Below are 26,422 nucleotides of genomic sequence, written 5' to 3' on the forward strand. Positions count from 1 at the left end.
AAAATGTATAATGTTATGTTTACATCATATATGAATTGGGAATCAAGGTTACTACAGCGTGAGGTCAACGTAAACAAAACAAAAAATAAGGCCTAGGCTCGATAGTTTAAAGTAAGTTCCATTATCGTTCAGGTTAGCATCATACAGCTGGCTCTGGACAGTGTGTCTTAGCTCTTCATAGTCTAAGGCAGCTGCATAAATGCAGATTTACTTAATGTGTTAATAAAAAAAAAAGATAATTGACATTAGATTTCAGAGAGTTGGGCCTATTTAGAACTATGAGAGCAGGAGCGACACAGTGATTGAAGAACGAGCTGTGAGGTGGTGACAACAATCCCGTTCACAGATGTTATGAAATGAGGTTTTACTTAACTTGCTTGAAAATATTCTGGTAGATATTTTGGTGGAACTATTAACTAAATCAAATAAAACGTTAAATAAAATTCGCCTATTCAGAATATATATTTTTCATGATCATTTTATTTATAAATAATAAATAAGTTTGATAAAGAGTAATCTGGTTCTTGTGAATGATATTCAGACCACTAAATTATCTACTTGTTTAAGATCACACTGACGTCATAACATTGACCTCATAATGCCAGTCTTTTTTTTACAGCAATAATTTTGTCATCCGTTTATAGTTTTTAGTTTACAGTTTATAAATGTACCACTTGGAAGATATGTTAACTACACTTAATGTGATGGTTTCTGGAGTTTTCTCGTGAAGGCTCAGCGGTAATTCAATTTATTTATTATGCACTTCATACCAATCCCGTGGGCGATGAGGGAAAGGGTTACAGAGGCATAATGGGTTCAGGAACTGAACCCCATAGTTACGGCTAGCATGAGCCAGTAGCCGGGTTCTTTCTGTTAACGTGTCTTATAACCTTATTATGATCCTACCCAAAGTCGATGGTAAGTTGTCAAGAATTGGCAATAGCAAGTAACAGTGCAAGGAATAAAGGAGGGGGGATAAACAATATGCAATTACACCTTCATCAATATATTGAAGAACATATCGATGTATAACTACACCTATGTACACTGTGTCGCTTTCACCCAGGACACTCAATATAGCTGCAGTGCTCTTCAAATCCCGATGAGTCCACTATCTTCACATATACGCCGTCCACGCTTAATGGTAATCCCAGGCGATTTCACGTTCCACATGGGCCAGTCCACACACCATATAGTCACGATATCCCAATATCCATCATCCACTCTCCAGAAACACACTGGCAGAGGGCTGCAGCAACGCTGACAGGGGTCTCAAATAATTATGTGCATGGGGTGGCTAACACCCTAGCAGAAGTCTAGCAACACACCAACAGCACTTCTCAGCAGACGTACACTACTCTCGTCTCATAACTCCTCTTAGCCAAATCCCGGGTACATCGGTTCATACAACACTGCATAAGTACAACAGCTAACACACTGCTACTACCGACAGCGGCCACTTCGTTTTCCCACAGGACCAAGTGAGGAATTCTGGACTGCCAAAGGGGAACTGTTCTCAGTGCAATTGCCTCCTCACGTCACCTCTGTGAACACAAACGTCATTAGCCATACAGACAGTATACTGGGTGACCTTAGGATAACACCCTTCCACAGGGGAACTGAAATTGTAATTGCATGCACAACCTAGATGGCATTGATATCATTATGCCACCCACCAGAGGTCATCATCATCGACCTCACTTCCTAACTGAGGTATGAAACAGGAGCCTTTCACCAACGCCAACAGATGGTGTTGTCTGCATCTCACCTAATACCTGGGAGTTGGAGTGCAGGTCCATAGATGTCGCCGAAATCGCCACTCCAGACTCCAGCAACGGTGTTGATACCATAACACATTTGATGTCATAACGATATATAAATAGTTTGTTTAGGTAAGCAAGTGACAATCTTGTAAAGCTAAATTTGTTAAAATTTTGCCCCTAGAGGCGAGTTTATTGGACAGCGCCACTCATTCTGTGAGTGGTCATACTGCCATAACAGCATGTACAGTAATAGGAAGAAAACCCACTGGGTTGTTCATCTTGTCACTTGTACTCAAACACAGCTGGGACTTACTTAACTGTCTCAAGTGAAGAGCTTCTCAAACAAGAAGATTAACATCTGTCATCCCTTAAAATCTTACGTTATCTTGCGGGTCCAAAAGGGCAGAATCTTTTAAGAACAGTATCAATATTTGGCAAATAGTGTTTTCCTAACTCAAACAATGTGAGGTTTATTATTCTACACATATTTCTAATATCTCTCAGGTGTTCACATTCACGTAGATAGTGGTCAAGGCGGTGTCCGTCACTCTCATCACAGATTCTGCAACACCGCTGATCAACTGTTGTTTCCATTCCGAATCTCCATGGATATTTGTAGCCAAGACGGATTCTCGCTATTACTGAGTCTCTTCTGCATCCTTCTCCTCTTCGTCCATAATGATTGGGATTGCCAACTGCAACCATGTTGTACTATCGTACAGATTCACTTGTTTGTGCTTCTATCTCTTCCTTTCCTCAGTTACCTTGTCACGGTGATGTTGCCTGACAATACCACTAATTTGTAGCAGAGTCTTGGGTATGAAGTATTCAATATGGTCTCCTTCAGTGCCTTCAGCAGCCAGCACATCTGCTCATTCATTTCCATGTATTCCAACATGGGAGGGGATCCACAGGAACTTGACGACTGGTTAGTACTCTCACAGCTCTCTTAATTTCAGCGACTATCTCAAGATTTTCTGCCCAATTTTTACTTAGGCTTTGCAGTGCTGCTTATGAATTAGTGCAGATCACTACACCATTAGTGTTTCGTTAAAGGAATCTTAACGCCATAACAATGGCAGTTAGCTCTGCTTGCATTGAAGAGGCATAGTTCTCAATACGTGCTTTTGCTTCATATCTGCATTGAAAGGCATTATCCTTAATTACAGTGTATGCTGCACCAGCCCTGCCATTGACAGAATTAGATGACCCATCAGTGTAGATTTGATCTAGTTCATTTCCGGCTTCTTTATATATTTTCTCAAGATACTTGTGCCTCATTTCTTGTGGTATCGTGTTGGATTTTTTCGTTGCCATTTCATTGATGATAATCCTGCATGTGTCATCCTCCCAGGGAGGATTTGGGAGTAGGTGCACAAAACTGGTGCTGCATAGTCTATGACAGAGCGCACATAGGCTGTGTACATCATTTTAAGCACGGCAATAGAGGCTCCATGTCCATTCCAGGTCATAGCTTTCAGTGCCCTGAGTTGACTTTTGCATGTTCCTGTGAGCTGGTTGAGCTCCTCTTTCTTCCCCTTGTTACAGCCGACAGTGACGCTTATGATGAGAGTATGATTTTGTCTTGTTTGTGAAAAGAATGAAACCGAGCTCAATACATTTCCTTCCAAGGAGTTCAACGGACTGTTTAATTTTTCCCAAGGTTGAGGCTTGTATTAGGACATCATCTGCATATCCCACTTGTTGCGTCCATTCCGTAAAATCAATATTTGCAATGGCGTTCACATTGTTCTTGAGCCTGCTCCATTGAAGCAGACCTTGGCTTTCCTCCCTGTGAGGTAGTTTTCAACCCATTTCAAGAGCCTCCTCTTGACCTCCATGCATGCAAGCTCGTCCAGGATCGCAATCCCTTATACTTTGTCGAAAGCTTCTTTGATGTCAACAAATACAGAGTACCTAGCCGTGTCATTAGCCAGGTAATATACAATTTGCTGTGCTCCATCCTTTAACAAATCCATTGACCCCCTTCCCTAGCCTGCCTATTTTGTGCAACAGTCGGTTTAGAATGATCTTTTCAAGCATCTTGGAAGTGCATGACATGAGATTGATAGGTCTGTAATTGCCAGGGTCATTGGGCTTCGGTATTGGAACGATTATTGTGTGTTTTCACTGTGTGGGCAACACTCCACTTCGGAATGACTTGTTAAACAGGCGGAGTAGTGGATTCCCAGACACTTCACACAGTGCATTAATAATGTCGTAGGTGACCCCATCTTCACCAGGTGCAGTACTTTTACCCTTTTTCATAGCACCCTTTACTTCCTGGGCTGTGATTGGTTTCCCACACTCATCATCACTGGTCTGTGCTCTTGTTAGCCGGGCGGACAGGGAGCCGGTCGGCCGAGCGGACAGCACGCTGGACTTGTGATCCTATGGTCCCGGGTTCGATCCCGGGCGCCGGCGAGATACAATGGGCAGAGTTTCTTTCACCCTATGCCCCTGTTAACTAGCAGTAAAATAGGTACCTAGGTGTTAATCAGCTGTCACGGGCTGCTTCCTGGGGGTGGAGGCCTGGTCGAGGATCGGGCCGCGGGGACACTAAAAAGCCCCGAAATCATCTCAAGATAACCTCAAGAAGATTGTTATCCTAAATCTCCTGGCATTATGCCCCAGGACTTGTTCCCTGCTTATTTCTGCAGGGAGGGAGGAGGAGGATGCTGCATCACTCTACTTGTGGATTAGTTTTTCAGCCTTACCCTGGGGGTCTTTGTGAGCCGCAGGCCGGGTTCTGCCCCCCCCCTCCCCTCCTTTAGCTATCTGAATTTTCGCCCACACTTGTCTTGCAGACGTTTCTCGTCCATTGGAGCTAGTGAAGTCAAGCCTTTGTCTTTCCCGCTCTTTAACTTCTCTTCCCTGGCTACTTGACACACAGTTTTAAACAGCTATTGATTACTTTTAGTGGGATGTCTCCGGTACTCTCTACTCATGCTCCTTACATACAATGCATAGCATTGAGCATCTTTATGTAATCGTTCTCATTCCATTTTATTTTCTTCTTCTGAGGGGTTACTTCGCCCAGTCGTACGGCGCGGAGCTCTAAGACAGCTCTCAATTTTTATTAAGATCATCAACAAATTTATCAGTGTCTTCTGGGATTTGGTATTCCGTGAACCAGTCACTCATCATGTTTATGAAACACGGCCTCATATCCGGTCCGAGTGATAACCTTTTACTTTTATTTGTCTCTTTCCTTCTCTTGCTCATGTCGACGGTGGTAATCAGTGCCCAATGGTCACTACATAGACTGTGTACAATATGTGTACTGGCATCCGTGTCCTGTGCATTCAGCAGGAGAGCACAGTCTAATCTTCCTCCTCTGAGGTGAGTTGGCTGTTCATCACCCAGGACTCTAAGGTTTTCACTTCCCCTAACATAGAGTGACAGTTTCCGTCCATTGACATTGGGCTGATGACAGTTGGCACCAAAGTGTGGGTGTCTGGCATTAAGGTCACCGACCAGCAAGGTAGGGTCCTCATTAACAAATTCAGGCAGTGTGTCAAGGTCAAGTTTACTCTGTGGCACATATAGGTTGATTATATGTAGAGCATTATTGTTTAAGTGAAGGGTTACTCCCAGTGATTCAAACTCATCCCCCATGTGGAGGTCATCAATAATCTGTGCGGGTATGTTGTTACTTACAAAAGTGATGAGACCCCTGTTTTCTCTAGTTACACAATTGTTAATATTATAGACACATGTACATATATATACAATAATTTATACAAATACGTATTCTTATCAATAATCTTTTTATATCACAAGTGGGCTCACAACAGTCACTATACAAGGCACTTTACATCTATGGTGAGTCACACAGTTACTAGTCTTGCTCCACACCCACCCAACTGGGCGGCAGCTTTACAGGCATGTGCAGGCTGCACCTACAGTCATGTGCAGGCTGCACCTACAGTCATGTGCAGGCTGCACCTACAGTCATGTGCAGGCTGCACCTACAGTCATGTGCAGGCTGCACCTACAGTCATGTGCAGGCTGCACCTACAGTCAGCAAATTTTGGATACTTGGCTAGGATTCCCGGCAGTACATCATTATGAATGAAGTACTTACACATTTATTGGACTCCGTTGATGGTGTTATCTCTGAGTACGGTACGACTGTAGTTTGCTAGGTCATTATTTAGTTACCAATAATAGTGAACTATTTAAGATAAATGTTACTTTGAAATCTTAGCAACATTCTGAAATTCATTTTAGGTCAATCCCATGATTGATTTTGTTTTGTTTTGTTTGGTATGTGCAGGGGTGGCGAGTATAAACGTTAGGTTAACATGGCGGGGGTACACACCGGTGAGCTGCCCTTCCTCTCCCCCTGCCCCTGGCTCACCATAAACACAGCGACGCCCTAACATTGTTATCTTTGTCGTTTCCCGGAGGCTCATTCATTTTCGTCTGTCAATACGGCGTCACTCGCGTCAACTGTTCAACAATTACAGAGACATTATCCCGAGAGGCCCTGCCACGCACCGTTTCTCGAGCCTTCGCTCCTCGCCAGCCAATAGAAACACGACTTTGAGGGGGAACTTTGGTTTTGATTGGTCCTAAGGTAGCGGAAGCGCCTCGGACGGGAGCGATCGTGTTCAACCAGAGGTAGGTATCATCCCGTTTTCTTCTGGAGGGGGAAACGTTGTAAAATTGCAATTAAGGTTTTGGCTTGGAGTGTTTGAGTGATTCAGCGACTAATGACAAGCGCAGATACGGCCATTACACCACTATATATATATACTGCAGGTGCTAACACTGTCTTTCCCCACACTGCAACACAAACTCTTGCTCATCGTCGCGAAAGAATTTATACACTGAGAAAACAGTTCTACTTAATATTTCACGAGTTTACCATTACAAGTGCTGTAGGAATATATAATGACATCTTGAATATTGTTTTCTCACAGTTTTTTCTCGATTAATAGGTAATATATGTAGCACTGTAGCGGGGATGACATTGTAGCGGGGATGTTCACTGTAGCGGGGATGTTACTGGAGGCACTGTAGCGGGGATGTCACTGATGGCACTGTAGCGGGAATGCCACTGACGGCACTGTAGCGGGGATGTCACTGGAGGATCTTAGAACTCATCTAAGTGGCCACTGATCAGACCTGGACATCTTAATCTTGATCACAGAGACTTAGCCTCTTTGTTAAACAGTTTACGAGACACTGGGAGGTGGTTAGGTCATTAAAGGTCGACCCGAGCAAATTATTGCTATAGGCAACCTCGTAACGCTCCCCCCAGTTCGTAAGCTGTGTAGTACGCTAAGCCGCCGTGATCGAGGGAAGATGAACAGGTTTCGTAAGGGTTGTGCAAGTGGTTGATGAGCCGAGGCCTCAACCCTTAGCGACAGGGAAGAGTGTAAACAAAGAGGTGTACGCGTATTCTTTGGGTTCAAAACGTGCTTTTACTTCTCAGTTATTTCAGCTGTATAAGCAACCCGTCCTCTTAAAAATAACGTCAGTTTTGGCTCGTATGCGCGCTATGGCCAAATTTGGACGTAATTTGAAATGAAATCGACTCACAAAAGTGACGTTCTGTTCCGTTTTCTGTTTGAGTCGTCCGGCGTACGCGCAGAGGTTATAAGAGGACACTTTAAATTAACGTTTTTCATAACGTTTTGAAACTTTATGAGAATTTCCTGCCCACCTAACCTATCAGAGGACCCTTAACTTACTGTTGTTGAAAAAAAAACTCCAAATTTATTTTCAATTTTTTTTTCATTTTCAAATTACGTCCAAATTCAGCCATACTGGCAAACGGCCAAAAGCGACGTTCTTTTTAAGAGGACAGGTATAGGCTAAGGCTAAGAGGCTATAGTATTGTTTTGAATATTATTATTGACCTCCAGTTGCTGTCTGTCTGTCTCTGTCTGTCTCTGTCTGTCTCTCTCTCTCTCTCTCTCTCTCTCTCTCTCTCTCTCTCTCTCTCTCTCTCTCTCTCTCTCTCTCTCTCTCTCTCTCTCTCTCTCTCTCTCTCTGTGAGTCCCGTCTCTTCTTTGTCTTTTCTAACTTATTTCTTTTTCCCCCATCTTTATTTCCCCTCCTCGCCGATTATTTTCCCCTCTTATTTCTCATTATCATTATAATTACCTTGCCTCTGTCACCTGCTGGTCGTCCCCCGTCCCTGTCCTCCCCTCACCGTCCTGGGGACCCGAGGGGACGGTACAGGCATAATGTGAGGGGAAATTAAGAGAGCTGTCTCCTCGCTGTTGTCATTAATCATGGTATGTTTGTAGGGTGTGTGTGTGTGTGTGTGTGTGTGTGTGTGTGTGTGTGTGTGTGTGTGTGTGTGTGTGTGTGTGTGTGTGTGTGTGTATTCACCTAGTTGTGTGTGTATTCATCTAGTTGTATTCACCTAGTTGTGCTTGTGGGGGTTGAGCTCTGCTCTTTCGGCCCGCCTCTCAACTGTCAATCAACTGTTCAATAACTACTTTTTTTCCCCAAACCACACACACACACACACACCCCAGGAAGCAGCCCGTGACAGCTGACTAACTCCCAGGTACCTATTTACTGCTAGGTAACAGGGGCATCATCAGGGTGAAAGAAACTCTGCCCATTGTTTCTCGCCGGCGCCAGGGATCGAACACGGGACCACACGATCACCTAGTTCTGCTTGCGGGGGGTTGAGCTCTGGCTCTTTGGGCCCGCCTCTCAACTGTAAATCAATCAACTGTTTTTTTTCACACATTCAAAAAAATCTCACACACATATATCTATTTCTGCCGCCAAACAGCACTGGATAACGACAACATCTCTACCAAGTTCCAACCGCTCACCGCCTTTGGAGCCTTGAAGAGGATTCGAACTCTGGTTTCTCGCAAGCACCAACGCCTTAGACTACTACACCGATTTTCTTAAAAAAATCATTTAAAAATCAATTTTATTAAGAAATTTATTCATATATATTTATACATTTATAATTTATATTAATTTATATTATATAATTGTATAATATATTATAATATAAAATGTATCATTTAAATTGATAATATAAAATTTATTAAGAAATTTAAAAATCACTTTTAAAAAAGTGTGTGTGTGTGTGTGTGTGTGTGTTTAGTGCACACCTAGCTGTATCCACCTAGAAGTGTTTAAGCAAGGTCAAGCTGTACCTCCCTAGCCCCGCCTGTCCATTTACTGCTCATTTAATACAATGACTTTGGTCTGCGTCTTATCATGCTAAATGGTTCAGTGTCCCATATTCGGGGTGATGGGAGAGAGAGAGAGAGAGAGAGAGAGAGAGAGAGAGAGAGAGAGAGAGAGAGAGAGAGAGAGAGAGAGAGAGAGAGAGAGAGAGAGAGAGACAACACATAACACCGACGGGAGAAGCGGTGACCTGATCTCCTGGCTTCCGTGTCCCTACTACCGCTCCTATATACACCGTCACCACTACTCCTATGTACACCATCACCACTACTCCTATATACACCGTCACCACTACTCCTATATACACCGTCACCACTACTCCTATATACACCATCACCACTACTCCTATGTACACCATCACAACTACTCCTATATACACCGTCACCACTACTCCTATATACACCATCACCACTACTCGTATATACACCATCACAACTACTCCTATATACACCGTCACCACTACTCCTATATACACCATCACCACTACTCGTATATACACCATCACCACTACTCCTATATACACCATCACCACTACTCCTATGTACACCATCACCACTACTCCTATATACACCATCACCACTACTCCTATATACACCATCACCACTACTCCTATGTACACCATCACCACTACTCCTATATACACCATCACCACTACTCCTATATACACCATCACCACTACTCCTATGTACACCATCACCACTACTCCTATATACACCATCACCACTACTCCTATATACACCATCACCACTACTCCTATATACACCATCACCACTACTCCTATGTACACCATCACCACTACTCCTATATACACCATCACCACTACTCCTATGTACACCATCACCACTACTCCTATGTACACCATCACCACTACTCCTATGTACACCATCACCACTACTCCTATATACACCATCACCACTACTCCTATATACACCATCACCACTACTCCTATATACACCATCACCACTACTCCTATATACACCATCACCACTACTCCTATATACACCATCACCACTACTCCTATGTACACCATCACCACTACTCCTATATACACCATCACCACTACTCCTATGTACACCATCACCACTACTCCTATGTACACCATCACCACTACTCCTATGTACACCATCACCACTACTCCTATATACACCATCACCACTACTCCTATATACACCATCACCACTACTCCTATATACACCATCACCACTACTCCTATATACACCATCACCACTACTCCTATGTACACCATCACCACTACTCCTATATACACCATCACCACTACTCCTATGTACACCATCACCACTACTCCTATGTACACCATCACCACTAATATATTAGGTATCCGAGTGTATTAGGCCTAGGAAGGTTAGGTTAGTTTAGAGTTCCTCTACAACATAAATACAAAACCTTTTCCCGGTTTGTCCATATTCAGTAGTACTGATTTCTACTTTCTAACTGCCTTGTACGTTAATATATGTACGATAGTAACCGTCCTCTAATTACGTCGCTTTTCGCTCGAATGCTCTACGGCCAAAAATCACCGTTTTGAAGTTTAAAACAAATTTAAATTAATTTTCCAAAGGAAATGGACTTAACGCAGTAAGTTTTGGGTCCTCTAGCAGGTTAGGAGGACAGGAAGTTCTCCTAAGGTTTCAAAACGTCATAAAAACCGTTAATTTAGAGTGTCCTAAGCTAACAGATTAAGCCGGAGGACCCTAAACAGAAAACGGAACTGTGGGTCAATTTCGTGAGCCGCTTCCATTTTCTGTTACGACCATTTTTGGCCTTAATGCGCAACCTGTCCTCTTAAAAAGAACGTCGCTTTTGGCCGTTTGCCCGTGTGGCCGAATATGGACGTAATTTGAAAATGGAAAAAAAAGATGAAATTAAATTTGGGATTTTTTTTTCAACAACAGTAAGTTAAGGGTCCTCTGATAGGTTAGGTGGGCAGGAAAGTCTCATAAAGTTTCAAAACGTTATGAAAAACGTTAATGGAAAGTTTCCTCTTCTAAGCTTGCCGAGTAAGTCGGACAACTCGAACAGAAAACGGAACAGTACGTCACTTTTGTGAGTCGATTTCATTTCAAATTACGTCCAAATTTGGCCATAGTGAAGTTACGCATACGAGCGAAAAGCGACGTAATTAGTAAGAGGACGGTTACCATCGTACATATATTGACGTACAAGGCAGTTAGAAAGTAGAAATCAGCACTACTGAATTTGGACAAACTGGAAAAGGTTTTATATATATGTTGTAAAGGAAATCTAAACTAACCTAACTTAACTACCCCAGGCCTAATACACTTTTAGGCCTAACAGAGTACATATATATGCTATCCTAGGCTTAGGAATATTTAAGTTTTTTCTTGGCTATATTTTTTTTCAGACTCTATAAAGTGAATAGTACAAAATTCTACTATTTCATAGCTTTTTACATGAACATGTGGGCGATGGTCCACACACTTACAACAAGTACGGTCTGAACAGGAAGGTGAGTTGTCTTATTTGTGTACATGTTATTAACACATAAAGATTAAGGAAACTGCAGACGTTCTGTAGACCTATTGGAGGCCGCTCCTCCTTATGTCCACCCAACTGATCCCAGTATATGTCACACCTACGCCTGAAACCCTCCAACGATCACAAGTATACTATTGAGGCATTATTATTATTATTATTATTATTATTATTATTATTATTATTATTATTATTATTATTATTATTTATTTATTTATTTGCACATAATTTATGTTACTTTTATTAGTGTTTGAAGGAGGGCCTGCGCCTGTGTTTACATGTGTGGAACAAGTCTTGCCTCCACCTCTATGTTCTTGCTGTTTACTGTAGTGAAGTTACAGTGTTTGAGGCTAAGTGAGTACCGTTAGTGTGGTCAGCCAATCACATGTACCAGGTGGTTGAGTGGTTGGCCTGGCTGTTCTAGTCAACACTCTGCTGCTAAAATAAGTGTTCCATAAGATGTATCAGGAGCGGCAGAGTCTTGGTGTGATGGGAATCTTGGTGAGCAGCTTAAATTTTTTTTTATTAAATTTTGCCCCGGGGGGCGAGTTTATTGGGCAGCGCCCCTCGTCTTGTGAGTGGACACACCGCCATATCAGCATGTACAACACTCCCCAATAGGAAGAAAACCCGCTGTTGTGTGGTTCGTGGGGGTCCGTTGTTGAAGGTGGGCGCTGTAGTGAAGCAGAGGGGAAGGTATAGATATACACTTAGTATAGTACACACAGGTCAGCCCAAGCTGGGTGTTGTGGTGTGTGGCCACATGAGAGTGTCCGCTGCACCACATGGGGCTCCTCCCCACATGTCTGCTTCTATCCCAACAAACACACAACGCAACTACAATGTTATTTGTTATTTTTCCCTTGTTTCAACGTCTTAACAATGTCATAACGTTTTAACAATGTGTTTAGGATGTGTGCGCTGGGAGCATGAATGGCCAGTCCGCCCTCTCCAGTTGTCACTACGTCACAAAACTGATGTACTAAATTACCCGAACCTAACCTAACCTAACCGAACCGAACCTAATCCAGGACCCACGAATAGAAAGCTTGACTGTCAATTTAGCGAGCCGCTGTGATTCATAGTACATCATATTTTGGCTGTTGAAGATACGGTGCAGTACTGGTGAGGACAGGTTGGTCCGTCATCACACAGTGTCCAGTAAGACCTTGGACGGGATCCTCGGACTTGCAGCTCCATCTTGCACTCAGCTCCTAGTCCAGCACACTGTAGCACAGTAGTCTACGTTTTCGGCTCATAATCGAGGCACCCAGGTTTAATTCTCGGACAAGATATACACAAATGAGTACGTTTTCTTTCGCCTGAAGCCTCTGTTCAACTAGAAGTAAAATAGCTACCCGGGAGCCAGAGAACTGTTGTGGGTTGCATCGTGGGGAAAATCAGTAGTTGGCCGAGGGCGGACCTCGCTAAGGTTAAGTACAGACTTCTTACGTCCGTCAACAGGAATTATTATTATTATTAACACAAAGCTGGAGACAGTTCCAGAGCTGAGAGGTATGAGTTACGAGGAGGGGGGAAGGGGCTACAGGAATTAAACCTCACGTCGCTGGAAAAAAAACAGAAGAGTTAGGGGAGACATGATTACCACCTAAAAAGTTCTCGGGTATTAAAATGGCAGACTAAGATAGATTATCTAGCACGAGTGGTACTCGCACAAGGGAACGCAGCTGCAAATGAATGAACCAAGGAGACATTAGCAAGGATTTGTTCAGATGTAATGCATTAGGCAGTGATGTGGTGGAGGCTGACTCCATACACAGTTTCAAATGTAGATATGATAGAGCCCAGTAGGCTCAGGAACCTGTACACCAGTTGATTGACAGTTGAGAGGCGGGACTCTCCCATATGCTGAGACACACATGATGGACGCTACGAACACTGCTACCATAACTCACACTATATTTCACATTTCTCAACTATTTTCTTCACCTGAACCTCTCCCCTGCCCCCAATACAAATAAATAAAATGGTAGAGGCCATAAACAACGCTCCATCACCCCACGGCCTGACGACGCCTGAAAGTACATGTAGGTATGGTACATATTCTTGAGTACATATGAGAGAATACATGTGGGTCTGGTAGCTGAGTGAACAGCGTACAGGACTCGTAATTCTGTGGCCCGGGTTCGATTCCCAGACCAGGCAGAAACAATTGGGCACAGTGTCTTTCACCCTGAATGCCCCTGTTTCCTAGCAGTAAATAGGTACCTGGGAGTTCGACAGCTGTTACTTAGCTGCTTCCTGTGTGTGTGTGTGTGTGTGTGTGTGTGTGTGTGTGTGTGTGTGTGTGTGTGTGTGTGTGTGTGTGTGTGGAGGAAAAAAAATATAGTTAGTAACAGTTGAGAGGCGGGCCGAAAGAGCAAAGCTCAACCCCCGCAAACACAACTAGGTGAATACATGCCGGTGAGTGGAGGGTGAGAACGGGAGGGGTGGAGGGAACAGGAGGACACTGGCCGTTAATGTGGGGGTGGAGGGGGGTCCACATCCGGACGAACACGGCCCATAGTTTGATGATAATGACAACCCTCCTCACACACGGGGATATATATATATATATATATATATATATATATATATATATATATATATATATGTTGTTGAATTCAATTTCTTTCTATATTATGAACCCCATACCCATCCCGTGGGCGGTGGTGTAAAGGGTTACAGAGGCACATAATCGGTTCAGGAACTGAACCCTCTAGTTCGTTTAGCTAAGCAAATAACAATCTTTTGACGCTAATTACAAAATTATTAATGATATATATTCATGTACACATACTCATATATACATGTACATATATATACGTACATATATACATACACATACATATTTAATCACCCACACAAATACACACATCAATAATCTTATGTGTCACAAGTGATTCAACAAGAGGCTCACAACAGTCACTATACAAGGCACTTTACATCTATGATGAGTCACACAGTTACTAGTCTTGCTCCACCCACCCAACTGGGCGGCAGCTTTACAGTCATGTGCTGCACACCCACCCAACTGGGCGGCAGCTTTACAGTCATGTGCTCCACACCCACCCAACTGGGCGGCAGCTTTACAGTCATGTGTTCCACACCCACCCAACTGGGCGGCAGCTTTACAGTCATGTGCATGCATTACCTACAGTAAGCAAATTTTGAATACTTCGCTAAGATATCGGGCAGCACATCGTTATGAATGAAGTACTTACACATTTCTTGTACACTATTGATGGTGTTATCTCTAAATTCCGCGATTTTTTCACATTCCATTATATAATGACGCAAAGTATGCGAATAGTTCTGCTGACAGTGTTGTTGAAGATGACCGAAAAGGTAAGATTAATAATTCTGACACGAATTTTCTCAATATGTCTTACGTTTCTCTTCACTGTCGAGGGTAATTGAAAAATCAATTCTCCAAAATTCAGTTTTATTCTTGGTCTGACGCCTGAACGCGTTTCGTAATTCCTATTACATTTTCAAAGACTTAGTTTATACATAAAATACATTCCTACTTATACTCGTTTTGGGTGAGGTGATATGGCACAAAAGTTTTGGGTGAGGTGACAAAGATATGACAGAACACGAATCAATGTATATGAGAACATAAGAATGGAAGTAACTGCAGAGGGCCTACTGCTTACTGCTTCCATGTTGGTTCTTGGTCTTGAAGTGGGTAGAATATAGTTGTGCATTAACTGGCTGTTGATTGCTGGTGTTGACTTTTTGATGTATAGTGCCTCACTGATGTCAAGTCTCCTGCTATCTCTGTATTTATCGATGATTTCTGTGTTGCTTGTTAAGATTTCTCTGGTGATGGTCTGATTGTGAGAAGAGATTATATGTTCCTTGATGGAGCCCTGTTGTTTATGCATTGTTAATCGTCTAGAAAGAGACGTTGTTGTCTTGCCTATATACTGAGTTCTTTGGGACTCACAGTCTCCAAGTGGGCATGTAAAGGTATAGACGACGTTGGTTTCCTTCAAGGCGTTGTGTTTGGTGTCTGGGTAGTTTTTCATGAGTAGGTTGGCCGTTTTTTTTTGTTTTTGTAGTAATTTGTCAATTGTATTTTCTGATTTTTGTCTGTAGGGATAACGTTCCTATCAATTATGTCTCTAAGAACACTTTCCTCCATTTTATGAGCCGTCTAAAAGAAGTTCCTGTAAAATAGTCTAATAGGGGGTACAAGTGTTGCGTTAGTTGACTCTTCGGAGGTTGCATGGCATTTCACCTTTCTTTTTATGATGTCTTCAACAAAACCGTTAGAGAAGCTATTGTTGACTAGGACTTGCCTTACCTTACAAAGTTCTTCATTGACTTGCTTCCATCCTGAGCTGTGGCTGAGAGCCTGGTCGACGTAAGCATTGACAACACTCTCTTGAACCTGTCTGGGCAGTCACTATTGGCATTGAGGCACAGTCCCGTGTTTGTTTCTTTAGTATAGACTGCAGTGTGGAAGCCTCCGTTCCTTTCCGTAACTGTTACATCTAGAAAAGGCAGCTTCCCATCATTCTCCATCTCTTAGGTAAAACTCAACACAGAATTCTGCTCGAATGCCTTCTTCAGCTGCTGCAGACGTTTGGCATCAGGTACCTGCATAAAAATGTCGTAAACATTCCTGCAGTATATGGCGGGTTTCAAGTCCATGTCAACTAAGACCCTCTGCTCTATGATACCCATGTAGAAGTTCGCAAACAGGACACCTAGGGGAGAACTCTTAGCGACCCAATCTACTTGCTTGTACATGTGCCCATCTGGACTCAAGAAGGGTGCCTCTTTAGTGCAGGTTAGGTTAGTCCTTTGTGCCTTCCTCTGGTGTAGTCCTTTGTGCTCGTCCGTCCACCCATTGTGCATTATTAATTGTAGAAGATTGTTATATCTAGTTTGCGTCAAGAGTAGTGTTGCGCCTAGTGCGGGAGCGAAGTGTGGGGGCAAAGTTCAGAAGCAGGATGGGGGGGGGGGCAAATTGCAGATTGTGGGGGCGAAGTGCGGAAATGTAGGGGTGGAGTGCGTGGTTTGGGGGGGGGGGAGGCAGAGAGCAGAAGCGGAGTGTGAGGTGTGGGGGAGGGGGGGGGGAGGCAGGGGTGGATGTGTGGAGAGTGGGAGGCAAGGTGTGACAGACTAGACATAAGATAATTAATGAGCGGTGAAAAAAACTATGGTGTCATTAGGCTCCCCACACGCTCTAGCACTCTCTCTCACCCCCCCCCCCCCCCCGGGGCTCCTTTCTCTCCTTCCCCACCCCTCCTCTCCACCTCTACCTCCCCCTTCTCTTTCTTTACTCTCTGTTTCTTTTGTGAACTCTGTTTCTTTTTTCTTCTCCTCGTAACTTCCATCTCCCTCACGCATATCATACTGTATAAAATGTATCGGCGAGCCAGCCGCCTTAAATCGTGAGAGATATTTATTGTGCTGAACGGCACGTCTTGTAGAGTGCACACACTATGAGGGGTGAGGTCTAAGATTGGCGAGGCGTCACCGGTGGAGTCCCACAGGGATCAGTCCTTGAACCTATACTGTTTCTGATATATGTAAATGATCTCCCAGAAGGTATAGACTCGTTCCTTTAATTGTTTGCTGATGATGCAAAAATTAAGACGGAGGAAGATAGTATGAGGATACAAGATGACATGGACAAACTGAATGAATGGTCCAACAAATGGCCACTAAAGTTCAACCAGAGTAAATGTAAGGTAATGAAACTAGGCAGTGGAAAGAGGAGGCCAGACACTGGATACAAAAGGGGAGATAAAGTACTTCATGAAACGGACGGAGAGAAAGAACTAGGAGTTGATATCATATACAAGGCATATACCTTGCCACTGAATTTTTAAAAGACAAAGGCAGTGGACTTATATACTGTGACTAGCAGAGTGCACTCCTGGCATTGAACGCACATAGTAGTGACACCCAGAAAATAGTCAGTGATATTCGAATGAATGTTTTAGCTGCCAAAGAAAACAGATTTGAGATTAAATTCCTATGGATACCATCACATGTTGGCATCTCAAGGCATGACACTGTTGATATGCTTGCTAAGTCAGCTTGCAGAAAACCAGTGGTAGAAATTGATATGGGTGTTTCATTAGCAGTGACAAAGAGAATACTTAAACAAATATCTAATGAAAATCTCACCGACCTAACAAATTCTCAAAGACCTGAAAGTTGTAGCATTAAATATTATGATAGATATCGTGAGGAGACATTCACATATGGGACTAATAGAACAAGAACCCGGCAATGTGATGTTATAGTGGCCAGAATACGCCTGGGATATAGACGTATCTGGCAGCTTTCTCAAAACCCAAATGTCGAGTACACAATGTGTCAACTTTGTGAAAGAGAAAACATGCACTCTCTTGAACATTATATTGTAGAATGTCCCATACTGACTGACTTTCGCCCTCCTGGGCTAAGGTATGCTGAACTCTGTAGTTACTATATGAGTACTGGAACACTTGATGATATATTGGACTTGTATCCAAAATTGACCATGTAATGTATCAATCATACAATGTATGTATGTGATGTAACTATATAACCTGAGCTTGTAATAGCACCTTCATCACCTTCAGTGATTAAGTGCTTAATTGCACACTAGTTTCTTTATCAGCTACCTCACCCTGTCAGGGTAAATGAGACAAATGTATGTGAATGCATGTATGTGTGTATATATGTATGTGTATGTGTGTGTGTATGTATATGTATGGGTATAAAGCATATATGGAAGCTGATCAGAATTACATTTCACCTTTGTGAATGTACATTAATGACACTATGTAAAAGACACATCTAATACTTTATGTAGGGCGTACGTAAATCTGTGTATCTTTGTATTTACGTATGTAGGTTAGCTTAGCATTTTAAAAGCACCGAATCACCTTCTGTGGTTGAGTGTTCAATAAACCCTTGAACTGTATGTTTAACACTTCTCGAACCCTGTCCATGGAGGACAGAAGAAAATGTATATATGTTGGTTAGCATTGTAAATGTGTGGCCACGTCTGTGGTAGAAAAAAAAAAAAAAAAAAAAAAAAAAAAAAAAAAAAAAAAAAAACCAAACCTGTCTCCCGTCGAGTGTCCCAGACGACCACGACCCGTCGAGTGTCCCAGACGACCACCACCCGTCGAGTGTCCCAGACGACCACCACCCGTCGAGTGTCCCAGGCGACCACTACTGGTCGAGTGTCCCAGGCGACCACTACTGGTCGAGTGTCCCAGACGACCACGACCCGTCGAGTGTCCCAGGCGACCACCACCCGTCGAGTGTCCCAGACGACCACTACCCGTCGAGTGTTCCAGACGACCACCACCCGTCGAGTGTCCCAGACGACCACCACCCGTCGAGTGTCCCAGGCGACCACTACTGGTCGAGTGTCCCAGGCGACCACCATCTGTCGAGTGTCCCAGGCGACCACTACTGGTCGAGTGTCCCAGGCGACCACTACTGGTCGAGTGTCCCAGACGACCACCACCCGTCGAGTGTCCCAGGAGACCACTACTGGTCGAGTGTCCCAGGCGACCACTACTGATCGAGTGTCCCAGGCGACCACTACTGGTCGAGTGTCCCAGGCGACCACTACTGGTCGAGTGTCCCAGGCGACCACTACTGGTCGAGTGTCCCAGGCGACCACTACTGGTCGAGTGTCCCAGGCGACCACTACTGGTCGAGTGTCCCAGGCGACCACTACTGGTCGAGTGTCCCAGACGACCACGACCCGTCGAGTGTCCCAGGCGACCACCACCCGTCGAGTGTCCCAGACGACCACTACCCGTCGAGTGTTCCAGACGACCACCACCCGTCGAGTGTCCCAGGCGACCACTACTGGTCGAGTGTCCCAGGCGACCACCATCTGTCGAGTGTCCCAGGCGACCACTACTGGTCGAGTGTCCCAGGCGACCACTACTGGTCGAGTGTCCCAGGCGACCACCATCTGTCGAGTGTCCCAGGCGACCACTACTGGTCGAGTGTCCCAGGCGACCACTACTGGTCGAGTGTCCCAGACGACCACCACCCGTCGAGTGTCCCAGGAGACCACTACTGGTCGAGTGTCCCAGGCGACCACTACTGGTCGAGTGTCCCAGGCGACCACTACTGGTCGAGTGTCCCAGGCGACCACTACTGGTCGAGTGTCCCAGGCGACCACTACTGGTCGAGTGTCCCAGGCGACCACTACTGGTCGAGTGTCCCAGGCGACCACTACTGGTCGAGTGTCCCAGGCGACCACTACTGGTCGAGTGTCTCAGGCGACCACTACTGGTCGAGTGTCCCAGGCGACCACTACTGGTCGAGTGTCCCAGGCGACCACTACTGGTCGAGTGTCCCAGGCGACCACTACTGGTCGAGTGTCCCAGGAGACCACTACTGGTCGAGTGTCCCAGGCGACCACTACTGGTCGAGTGTCCCAGGCGACCACTACTGGTCGAGTGTCCCAGGCGACCACTACTGGTCGAGTGTCCCAGGCGACCACTACTGGTCGAGTGTCCCAGGCGACCACCACTTTGGTTGCCTGGGAATTATCAGAGGGGGAAGCGCCAAGCCATTCCTACTATAAAGCACTGGGAAGGGGTCCGGATAAGGATTCGGAATGGGACGGGGGAAATGGAATGGTGTCCAATCACTTGGACAGTCGGGGATTGAACGCCGACCTGCCTAAAGCGAGACCGTCGCTCTAACGTCCAGCCCAAGTGGTAAGGGATATCAGATTTAGTTGGATAGAGCTTGATGAGGTGATCCTGTGGACACCCCACAATTTATTTATATATTTATTTATATATATATATATATATATATATATATATATATATATATATATATATATATATATATATATATATATATATATATATATATATATATATACAAGAAGGTACATTGGGATTGTGAGGATACATAGTATAGTAATTACAATCTTGTAAAGCCACTAGTATGCGCAGCGTTTCGGGCACAAGCCTATATCAGGATAACTACTTACCGAAATAGCTACTGTTCCAATGGTTATTGCCTCCCTGACAGAGACCTTCCGCAATATGCTCGACAAAACAATCCAAGCACTGGAACAGACCAACCCACAGTCAAGGAAGGAAATGTTAACAAAGTTAAAAAAACTATCTACTGAACTTATTTCTTCCACACTTCTACAAGCCCTACCTGGAAAGGTTGACAAAGTAGAGTCAAAGAAGGTGGCGAAACTAAATTGTTTCAGCATCCAACGGCAGTCTCCACTCCAGCCAAGAAGACACAAGCCGTTGGGGAAATCAGCACTTTAGAAACCACTATGAACTCAATGGATTCAACTCTAACAGAATAATGGACAATCTCAAGATTATGCAATGGAATATTCAAGGATTCAAAAACAAAGCACAAACACTCAGATCAGTGCTTCTTAAAGACAACACTAATATGGTTTTACTTCAAGAAACACCAGGACTAAAAGAAAAATCAATATCAAGGTTTTCACTGCCTAATTGCACAAGGTGTTACCAGAGGCACTTCAATAATAGTAAGAAATTATATCAATGCCACAGCAATCACAGACCTGCCTAACTGTGGCGAGAACGTCGAAATTATGTAAGTTAATCTCAATATGAGGAACTCAATGCTGTCCATCTTCAATGTATACAGGAGCCATAGAGAACATGATATGGATTTCTCTGCATTCTTTGAAATGGCAGTCACCACGCTACTATAATCTCGGGTGACTTCAACGCTCATAGTGAATTGCTACTTGATTCACCAAGAACCGATGCCAATGGAAGACATATTGAACACCTTTTGATGAAGTGCCTGAAGTCAGTCTGCTTATCTCGACAGAACCAACCCATATTGTTGGGGGGAAGCTGTCTCCACCAGTATTTATAAGTTGTGTCACTGGTCAGTTGACCATGTACTGACTAGTGACCACTTTGCTACAATAACGGTTACTGATACAGCACTACCTCCCAGACCTCCAGCTCCCGAGCCCGGATGGCACTTTATCAAAGCAGATTGGACGAAGTTTCAGGAATCTCTCAAAACTTGGCACCAAAACTACACTCCTTCTGACAACACGGAAGAAATGGAAAAATATTTAGCAAATGCAATACATAGAGCAGCAAATCACGCCATCCCCAAGAGGAAAACAATTACCCAGCAACATAAGGACCATTGGTATTACTGTGATAGGATCAAAGAACTACATAACAGACTAAATTGTGCACGAAAGAATTTCAGAAGAGAAAGAACCAAAGCTAATCTAGGACTTCTTAGAGCTGTCCGAGATCATGTGCACGAAGAAACAGCAAAAATCAGAGAGAAAAATCGCTCGAGTGGTGTGCCAAGCTAAATCAACACACATCCTTAGGCGACATCTGGAGGCAGATCAACAAGGCCAAAGGAAAATCGTCTCCTGCTCTGCCGCACCATGTTCATCCAGAGCAAGAAGCAGAAAGGTTAGCAAATCTATTTGCGTCAAGAGCCAGTTCCACTCAACTTCCTCAAGCAACTGTGACTCACCAACAAAGACTTCAAGCAACAAGATGGAAAAAATAGATGATGCTTTAGCCTTACCTGACGAACAGACCAACCTTTCAATCTGAAAGAACTCAGAAGAGCTACAAAGAAAACTAAAAACACAGCTCCAGGTGAGGACAAAATAACTTGCAACATGCTGGCCAAGCTAGGAGAAAAGGGTGAAGAAGCCTTCTTGAGTCTCATCAACAGAGTATGGATGACAAGAACTCGACCACTCTCTTGGAACAGTGCAATTATAGTTCCCATTCCAAAACCCAAAGACCTAGGAAATCTAAGATCTCTCTCATTAACAAGCTGTCTGGCTAAAACTTGCGGAAAGAATGACGTTTAATCGAATTGAATGGAAAGCCAATCCACTGCACCAAAATATGTTTGCTTACAGAAAAGGTGTTGGAACCACAGAATGCCTTACCTCCCTCCTGGATCAAATCAATGACAAACCTGGAATTCTTATTTTTCTAGACCTAGAAAAAAGCCTTTGAGTTTGCCAATGCTCCAGCTACACTGTGCTGCCTTATGGATAAGGAAATCAAAGGACACGTTCTTGCTTTTGCCAAAGGAAGCCTGCTTAATCGAGAAGCTAAAGTCAAATTCCAAGGAAAAACATCGTACTCAAAGAGGCTGGAAAATGGGACTCCGCAGGGAGGAATACTAAGCCCCTTCCTCTTCAACTGTCTCATGGAACAATTCATGAAGCTCAAGTTACCAAAAGCCAAACTGGTTAACTATGCAAACGACTTTGTGGTCATCATCAATGACAAAGGCGCCAGGAACCATGCACAAAAAAGCCTAGATATCATCAGCAGGGAAGCGGAACGCATAGCAGTGAAAATAAACAACAATAAAACCGAAGCAATGGCCGTTAAAATGAGAACTCAAGACATCAGACTCGCAATACAAGGACAAGAAATTGAGTGGGTCACCTCTTTTCAATACCTTGGGGTTATAATACACAGCCAGTTGAAATTCACTCAAGAGATTGAATATCTTCGGCATCGTTGTAAAGCTAGAAACTCAGCTTTGCGCTCCCTGGCAAGTCATAGAGATGGTGCCTCTCTACCAGTATTCAAATGGTACTACGTTCAAGCAGTTAGGTCACTCATTGACTATGCTGCTCCTGCTCTTACATCCCTCAGTGATAACCAATGCGAGAAACTGGAAGTGTCTCAAAATGATGCACTCAGAACAATGCTGGGAGCACCTATTTGGACATGTCAAGAGAATCTAAGAATGGAAATCAACTTACAAGCCTTTGAAAACAGGATCAAACAAAGGATAGCCACCATAACAGCAAAACTTGTTGGAACCACCGCCAGACTGTCAATCAAAGATAGTATACACAGATCGTTTCACAGAAACCTTCAATTTAGAATAAATACATTGACGGATAATCTGGTCAAGATTCTAGAGAAAGTGGACTTGAAATGGACCATTAAAAACAAAGGGGAAGATAGACCATATCAACACTTTCAGCAGCCTCCTCCATGGTAAGAAGCAAGTCTAAAGATAATCATTGAAGGATTACCAGTTAAAAAATCAGCAAGTGACTCGCAGAGGCTCAAAGTAGTCATAGAACAACAAATGGAAACCATCTCAAGATCTATAACCACTCACATCTTCACAGATGGATCAGTTGATCAAGAAAGAGGTTACACTAATACCCATGCAGGCTTACTGGAACATGAATAATGGATGCTCAACGTTGCAAACAGAATTATATGCCCTGAAGGAGGCCATAAATTATACAATTGAGAATAATTTACATGATGTCATCGTTCATACCGACTCTAAATCTTTGCTCCAGACATTGTTATCCAGTCAGCACAGAGATAATATACAACTCCTCACAGAAATCCAACATATAGGAAAAGAAGCCCATAATCTAGGGCTGTCAATTACCCTAAATTGGATACCAAGTCACATTAGCATAGATGGTAATGAAAAGGCAGACTCACTAGCAAAAACTGCCACTGCTCTACCTGTTGTACAGGTTCAAATACCTCCAAGTTTTTCACAGATTAAGGAGCAAATCAAGAAGAAAATACTCCCAACTATCAAAAGTCGCCACAGAGCCAAAGTAGGGGCAGGAAGATCCACCGCGATATGATACAAACAAGCCACTGGGTACTACTCTTTCAAGCCTAACAAAAACATATCCAGAGACATTGCAGTAGCCATACACAGACTCAGACTTGGTTACAAGTGCTGCTGGGAGATAATAAACCCAACAGTTAAAGAGTGTCATATCTGTGGAACAGAAGCAGAGGCGCCACTATTGTACTATTTACTGGAATGTGAAGCGACTGAAGCCCTGCGCATCGAACTAAACATTAATCCAACGACAGCAGCTGCATTAGATGCAAATTCCACAGCCACTGCAATGATTAGAAAAGCCGTTGATAATTGGGACTCACTAGTGACAATTCTGCACTTACATTCATCACCAAGATAATGTCATTAAAACAAGACTAAAACCAGTGCGGTAAAACAATCAGAAAAGAAACTGGAGAAAAGGAGGAAACCCCACCTCCATTTAAAACTTTGACCCAAATATCACAGTAACAAGGTTATCGCGAATAACCGAACTCAATTACGGGCTCACCATACCCCGTGCTACATGGACATTTCATTCTGAGTAGCTAAATCTAAAATAACAGCAAAATAAAATAAATATATATATATACTATTGCTCCCTGCCTTGACGACCGTGGGTGGAATTTAACAGATTGGGTCCGTGCACTCTGCCTAGCCTGAATAAGATTCCAGATTGATATGACAGAGATAATGGTGAGAATGAGAGAAGTACTTGGGAGTGAAGGAACTAATTTACTACAGGGAACGAAAGAAACAGCACGTCAAAGCCGACAGACAATGTGTGAGTACCTGACGTAGGCCGTTGGCAGAGATCTCCAACACCCTCAGTATTGGTGTTTCCCTGGAAGTAGCCTAGAGGAGAAGATAGCTGTTTCTCTCCCACAGGAGTTTCACCGTTGGCTCTTTGTTTTCTTAATTTTTTTAAATTTTGTCCAGAGGGGCGAGTTTATTGGGCAGCGCCACTCATCCTGTGAGTGAACACACCGCCATAGCAGCATGGACAACACTCCCCAATATGAAGAAAACCCGCTGGGTTGTTCATCCTGTCTCATGTACCCAGACACAGCTGGGACTTGCTTAGCTGTCTCACGTGAACAGCTTATCAAACAAGATCAACATTCGTCAACCCTTAAAATCGTATGTTTTCTTGCGGGTACAAAATGGGAGAATCTTTTAAGGACAGTATCAATATTTGAGAAATAATGTTTTATTAACTCAAACAATGTGGGGTTTATTATTCTACACATATTCCTAATGTCTCTCAGGTGTTCACATTCACGCAGATAGTGGTCAAGGCGGTGTCCGTCACTCTCATCACAGATTCTGCAACTTCGCTGCTCAACTGTTGTTTCCATTCTGAATCTTCGTCTATATTTGTATCCAAGACGGATTCTTGCTATTACTGATTCTCTCCCGCGGCCACCTCCTCTTCGTCCATAATGTCATTGCCAGCAGCAACCATGTTGTACCATCATACAGATTCACTGATTTGTTTTCTTAATGTGAGGTGAGGACTCTATTTCCGGGATAAAAAGGGACCTCGTCGGTACATCTGGTGTCCGTCTGGGATACAGATCTTACCTTACATCAACCGTACTAACTGCACTTACCAAACTTGATAGAAACGCCAACCTTACAAACTGTAAGTTTGCTGCACAGGAAGCAGAAAACTTGCTGATTCCTGTACGTCCTCTTGAATTATGGACTTTTAGCAGATTTCTGAGAGTTCTCCTGTTTCGAGTGCTTTATTTTATATCTTTCTTAGCAGATAACAAAGTAGTCCAGCGGCCTCCCTCAACATGTATAGCACGCTGTGTCTGGCAGGTGGTGGTGGTGGTGGTGGTGTGGTGGAGGGTGTGGTGGTGGTGGTGTGGTGGAGGCTGTGGTGGTGGTGGTGTGGTGGACGCTGTGGTGGTGGTGGTGTGGTGGACGCTGTGGTGGTGGTGGTGTGGTGGAGGCTGTGGTGGTGTGGTGGAGGCTGTGGTGGTGGTGGTGTGGTGGAGGCTGTGGTGGTGGTGGTGTGGTGGAGGCTGTGGTGGTGGTAACGGTGGTGGTATACCACCACTGAGTACAGGCTGGTGTAATGAGTACAGGCTGATGTTAACCACTCTTAAGCCCTAGAAAGAATGCCTTTTACAAGTATATCATCAATGAATTGGCATCCATTACATTTTTTATTTTGTTTAGGATCTTATTATCTAAAATATAATTTTTGCTAAAATATAATATATATATATATATATATATATATATATATATATATATATATATATATATATATATATATATATATATATATATATCAGGATATGTGTAGGACTCCACCCGAGGAGAAAAACAGACATACA

The 26,422-nt window shown here is 43.6% G+C and overlaps 1 protein-coding gene across 1 annotated transcript; it reads right to left on the reverse strand.

Annotated features, from left to right (window-relative positions):
* Window positions 1-2,813: 2,813 nt before the first annotated feature.
* On the reverse strand, window positions 2,814-22,115 carry LOC138363249 (uncharacterized transmembrane protein DDB_G0289901-like). The gene is made up of 3 exons (XM_069322261.1): window positions 22,034-22,115; window positions 18,531-19,977; window positions 2,814-2,901 (listed from the first exon to the last, which is right to left on the reverse strand). Exons 1-3 carry the CDS (start codon window positions 22,113-22,115, stop codon window positions 2,814-2,816), a joined length of 1,617 nt encoding a protein of 538 aa, XP_069178362.1.
* Window positions 22,116-26,422: the final 4,307 nt, after the last annotated feature.

This window comes from Procambarus clarkii, chromosome 1 (genome assembly GCF_040958095.1).
Source record: "Procambarus clarkii isolate CNS0578487 chromosome 1, FALCON_Pclarkii_2.0, whole genome shotgun sequence".
In the NCBI taxonomy this organism is placed as follows: domain Eukaryota; kingdom Metazoa; phylum Arthropoda; class Malacostraca; order Decapoda; family Cambaridae; genus Procambarus; species Procambarus clarkii.

Bases quoted from the DNA above. Each gene is read 5' to 3' on its own strand.
- LOC138363249 (XM_069322261.1), bottom strand. From the start codon at position 22,115: ATGTTGCAAGTTATTTTGTCCTCACCTGGAGCTGTGTTTTTAGTTTTC. The intron at 19,978-22,033 runs GTTGGTCTGTTC...GATAATTCCCAG, and splicing joins GAGTTCTTTCAGATTGAAAG to GCAACCAAAGTGGTGGTCGC. The intron at 2,902-18,530 runs GTTTGGTTTTTT...CTTTCAATGCAG, and splicing joins GGACACTCGACGGGAGACAG to ATATGAAGCAAAAGCACGTA.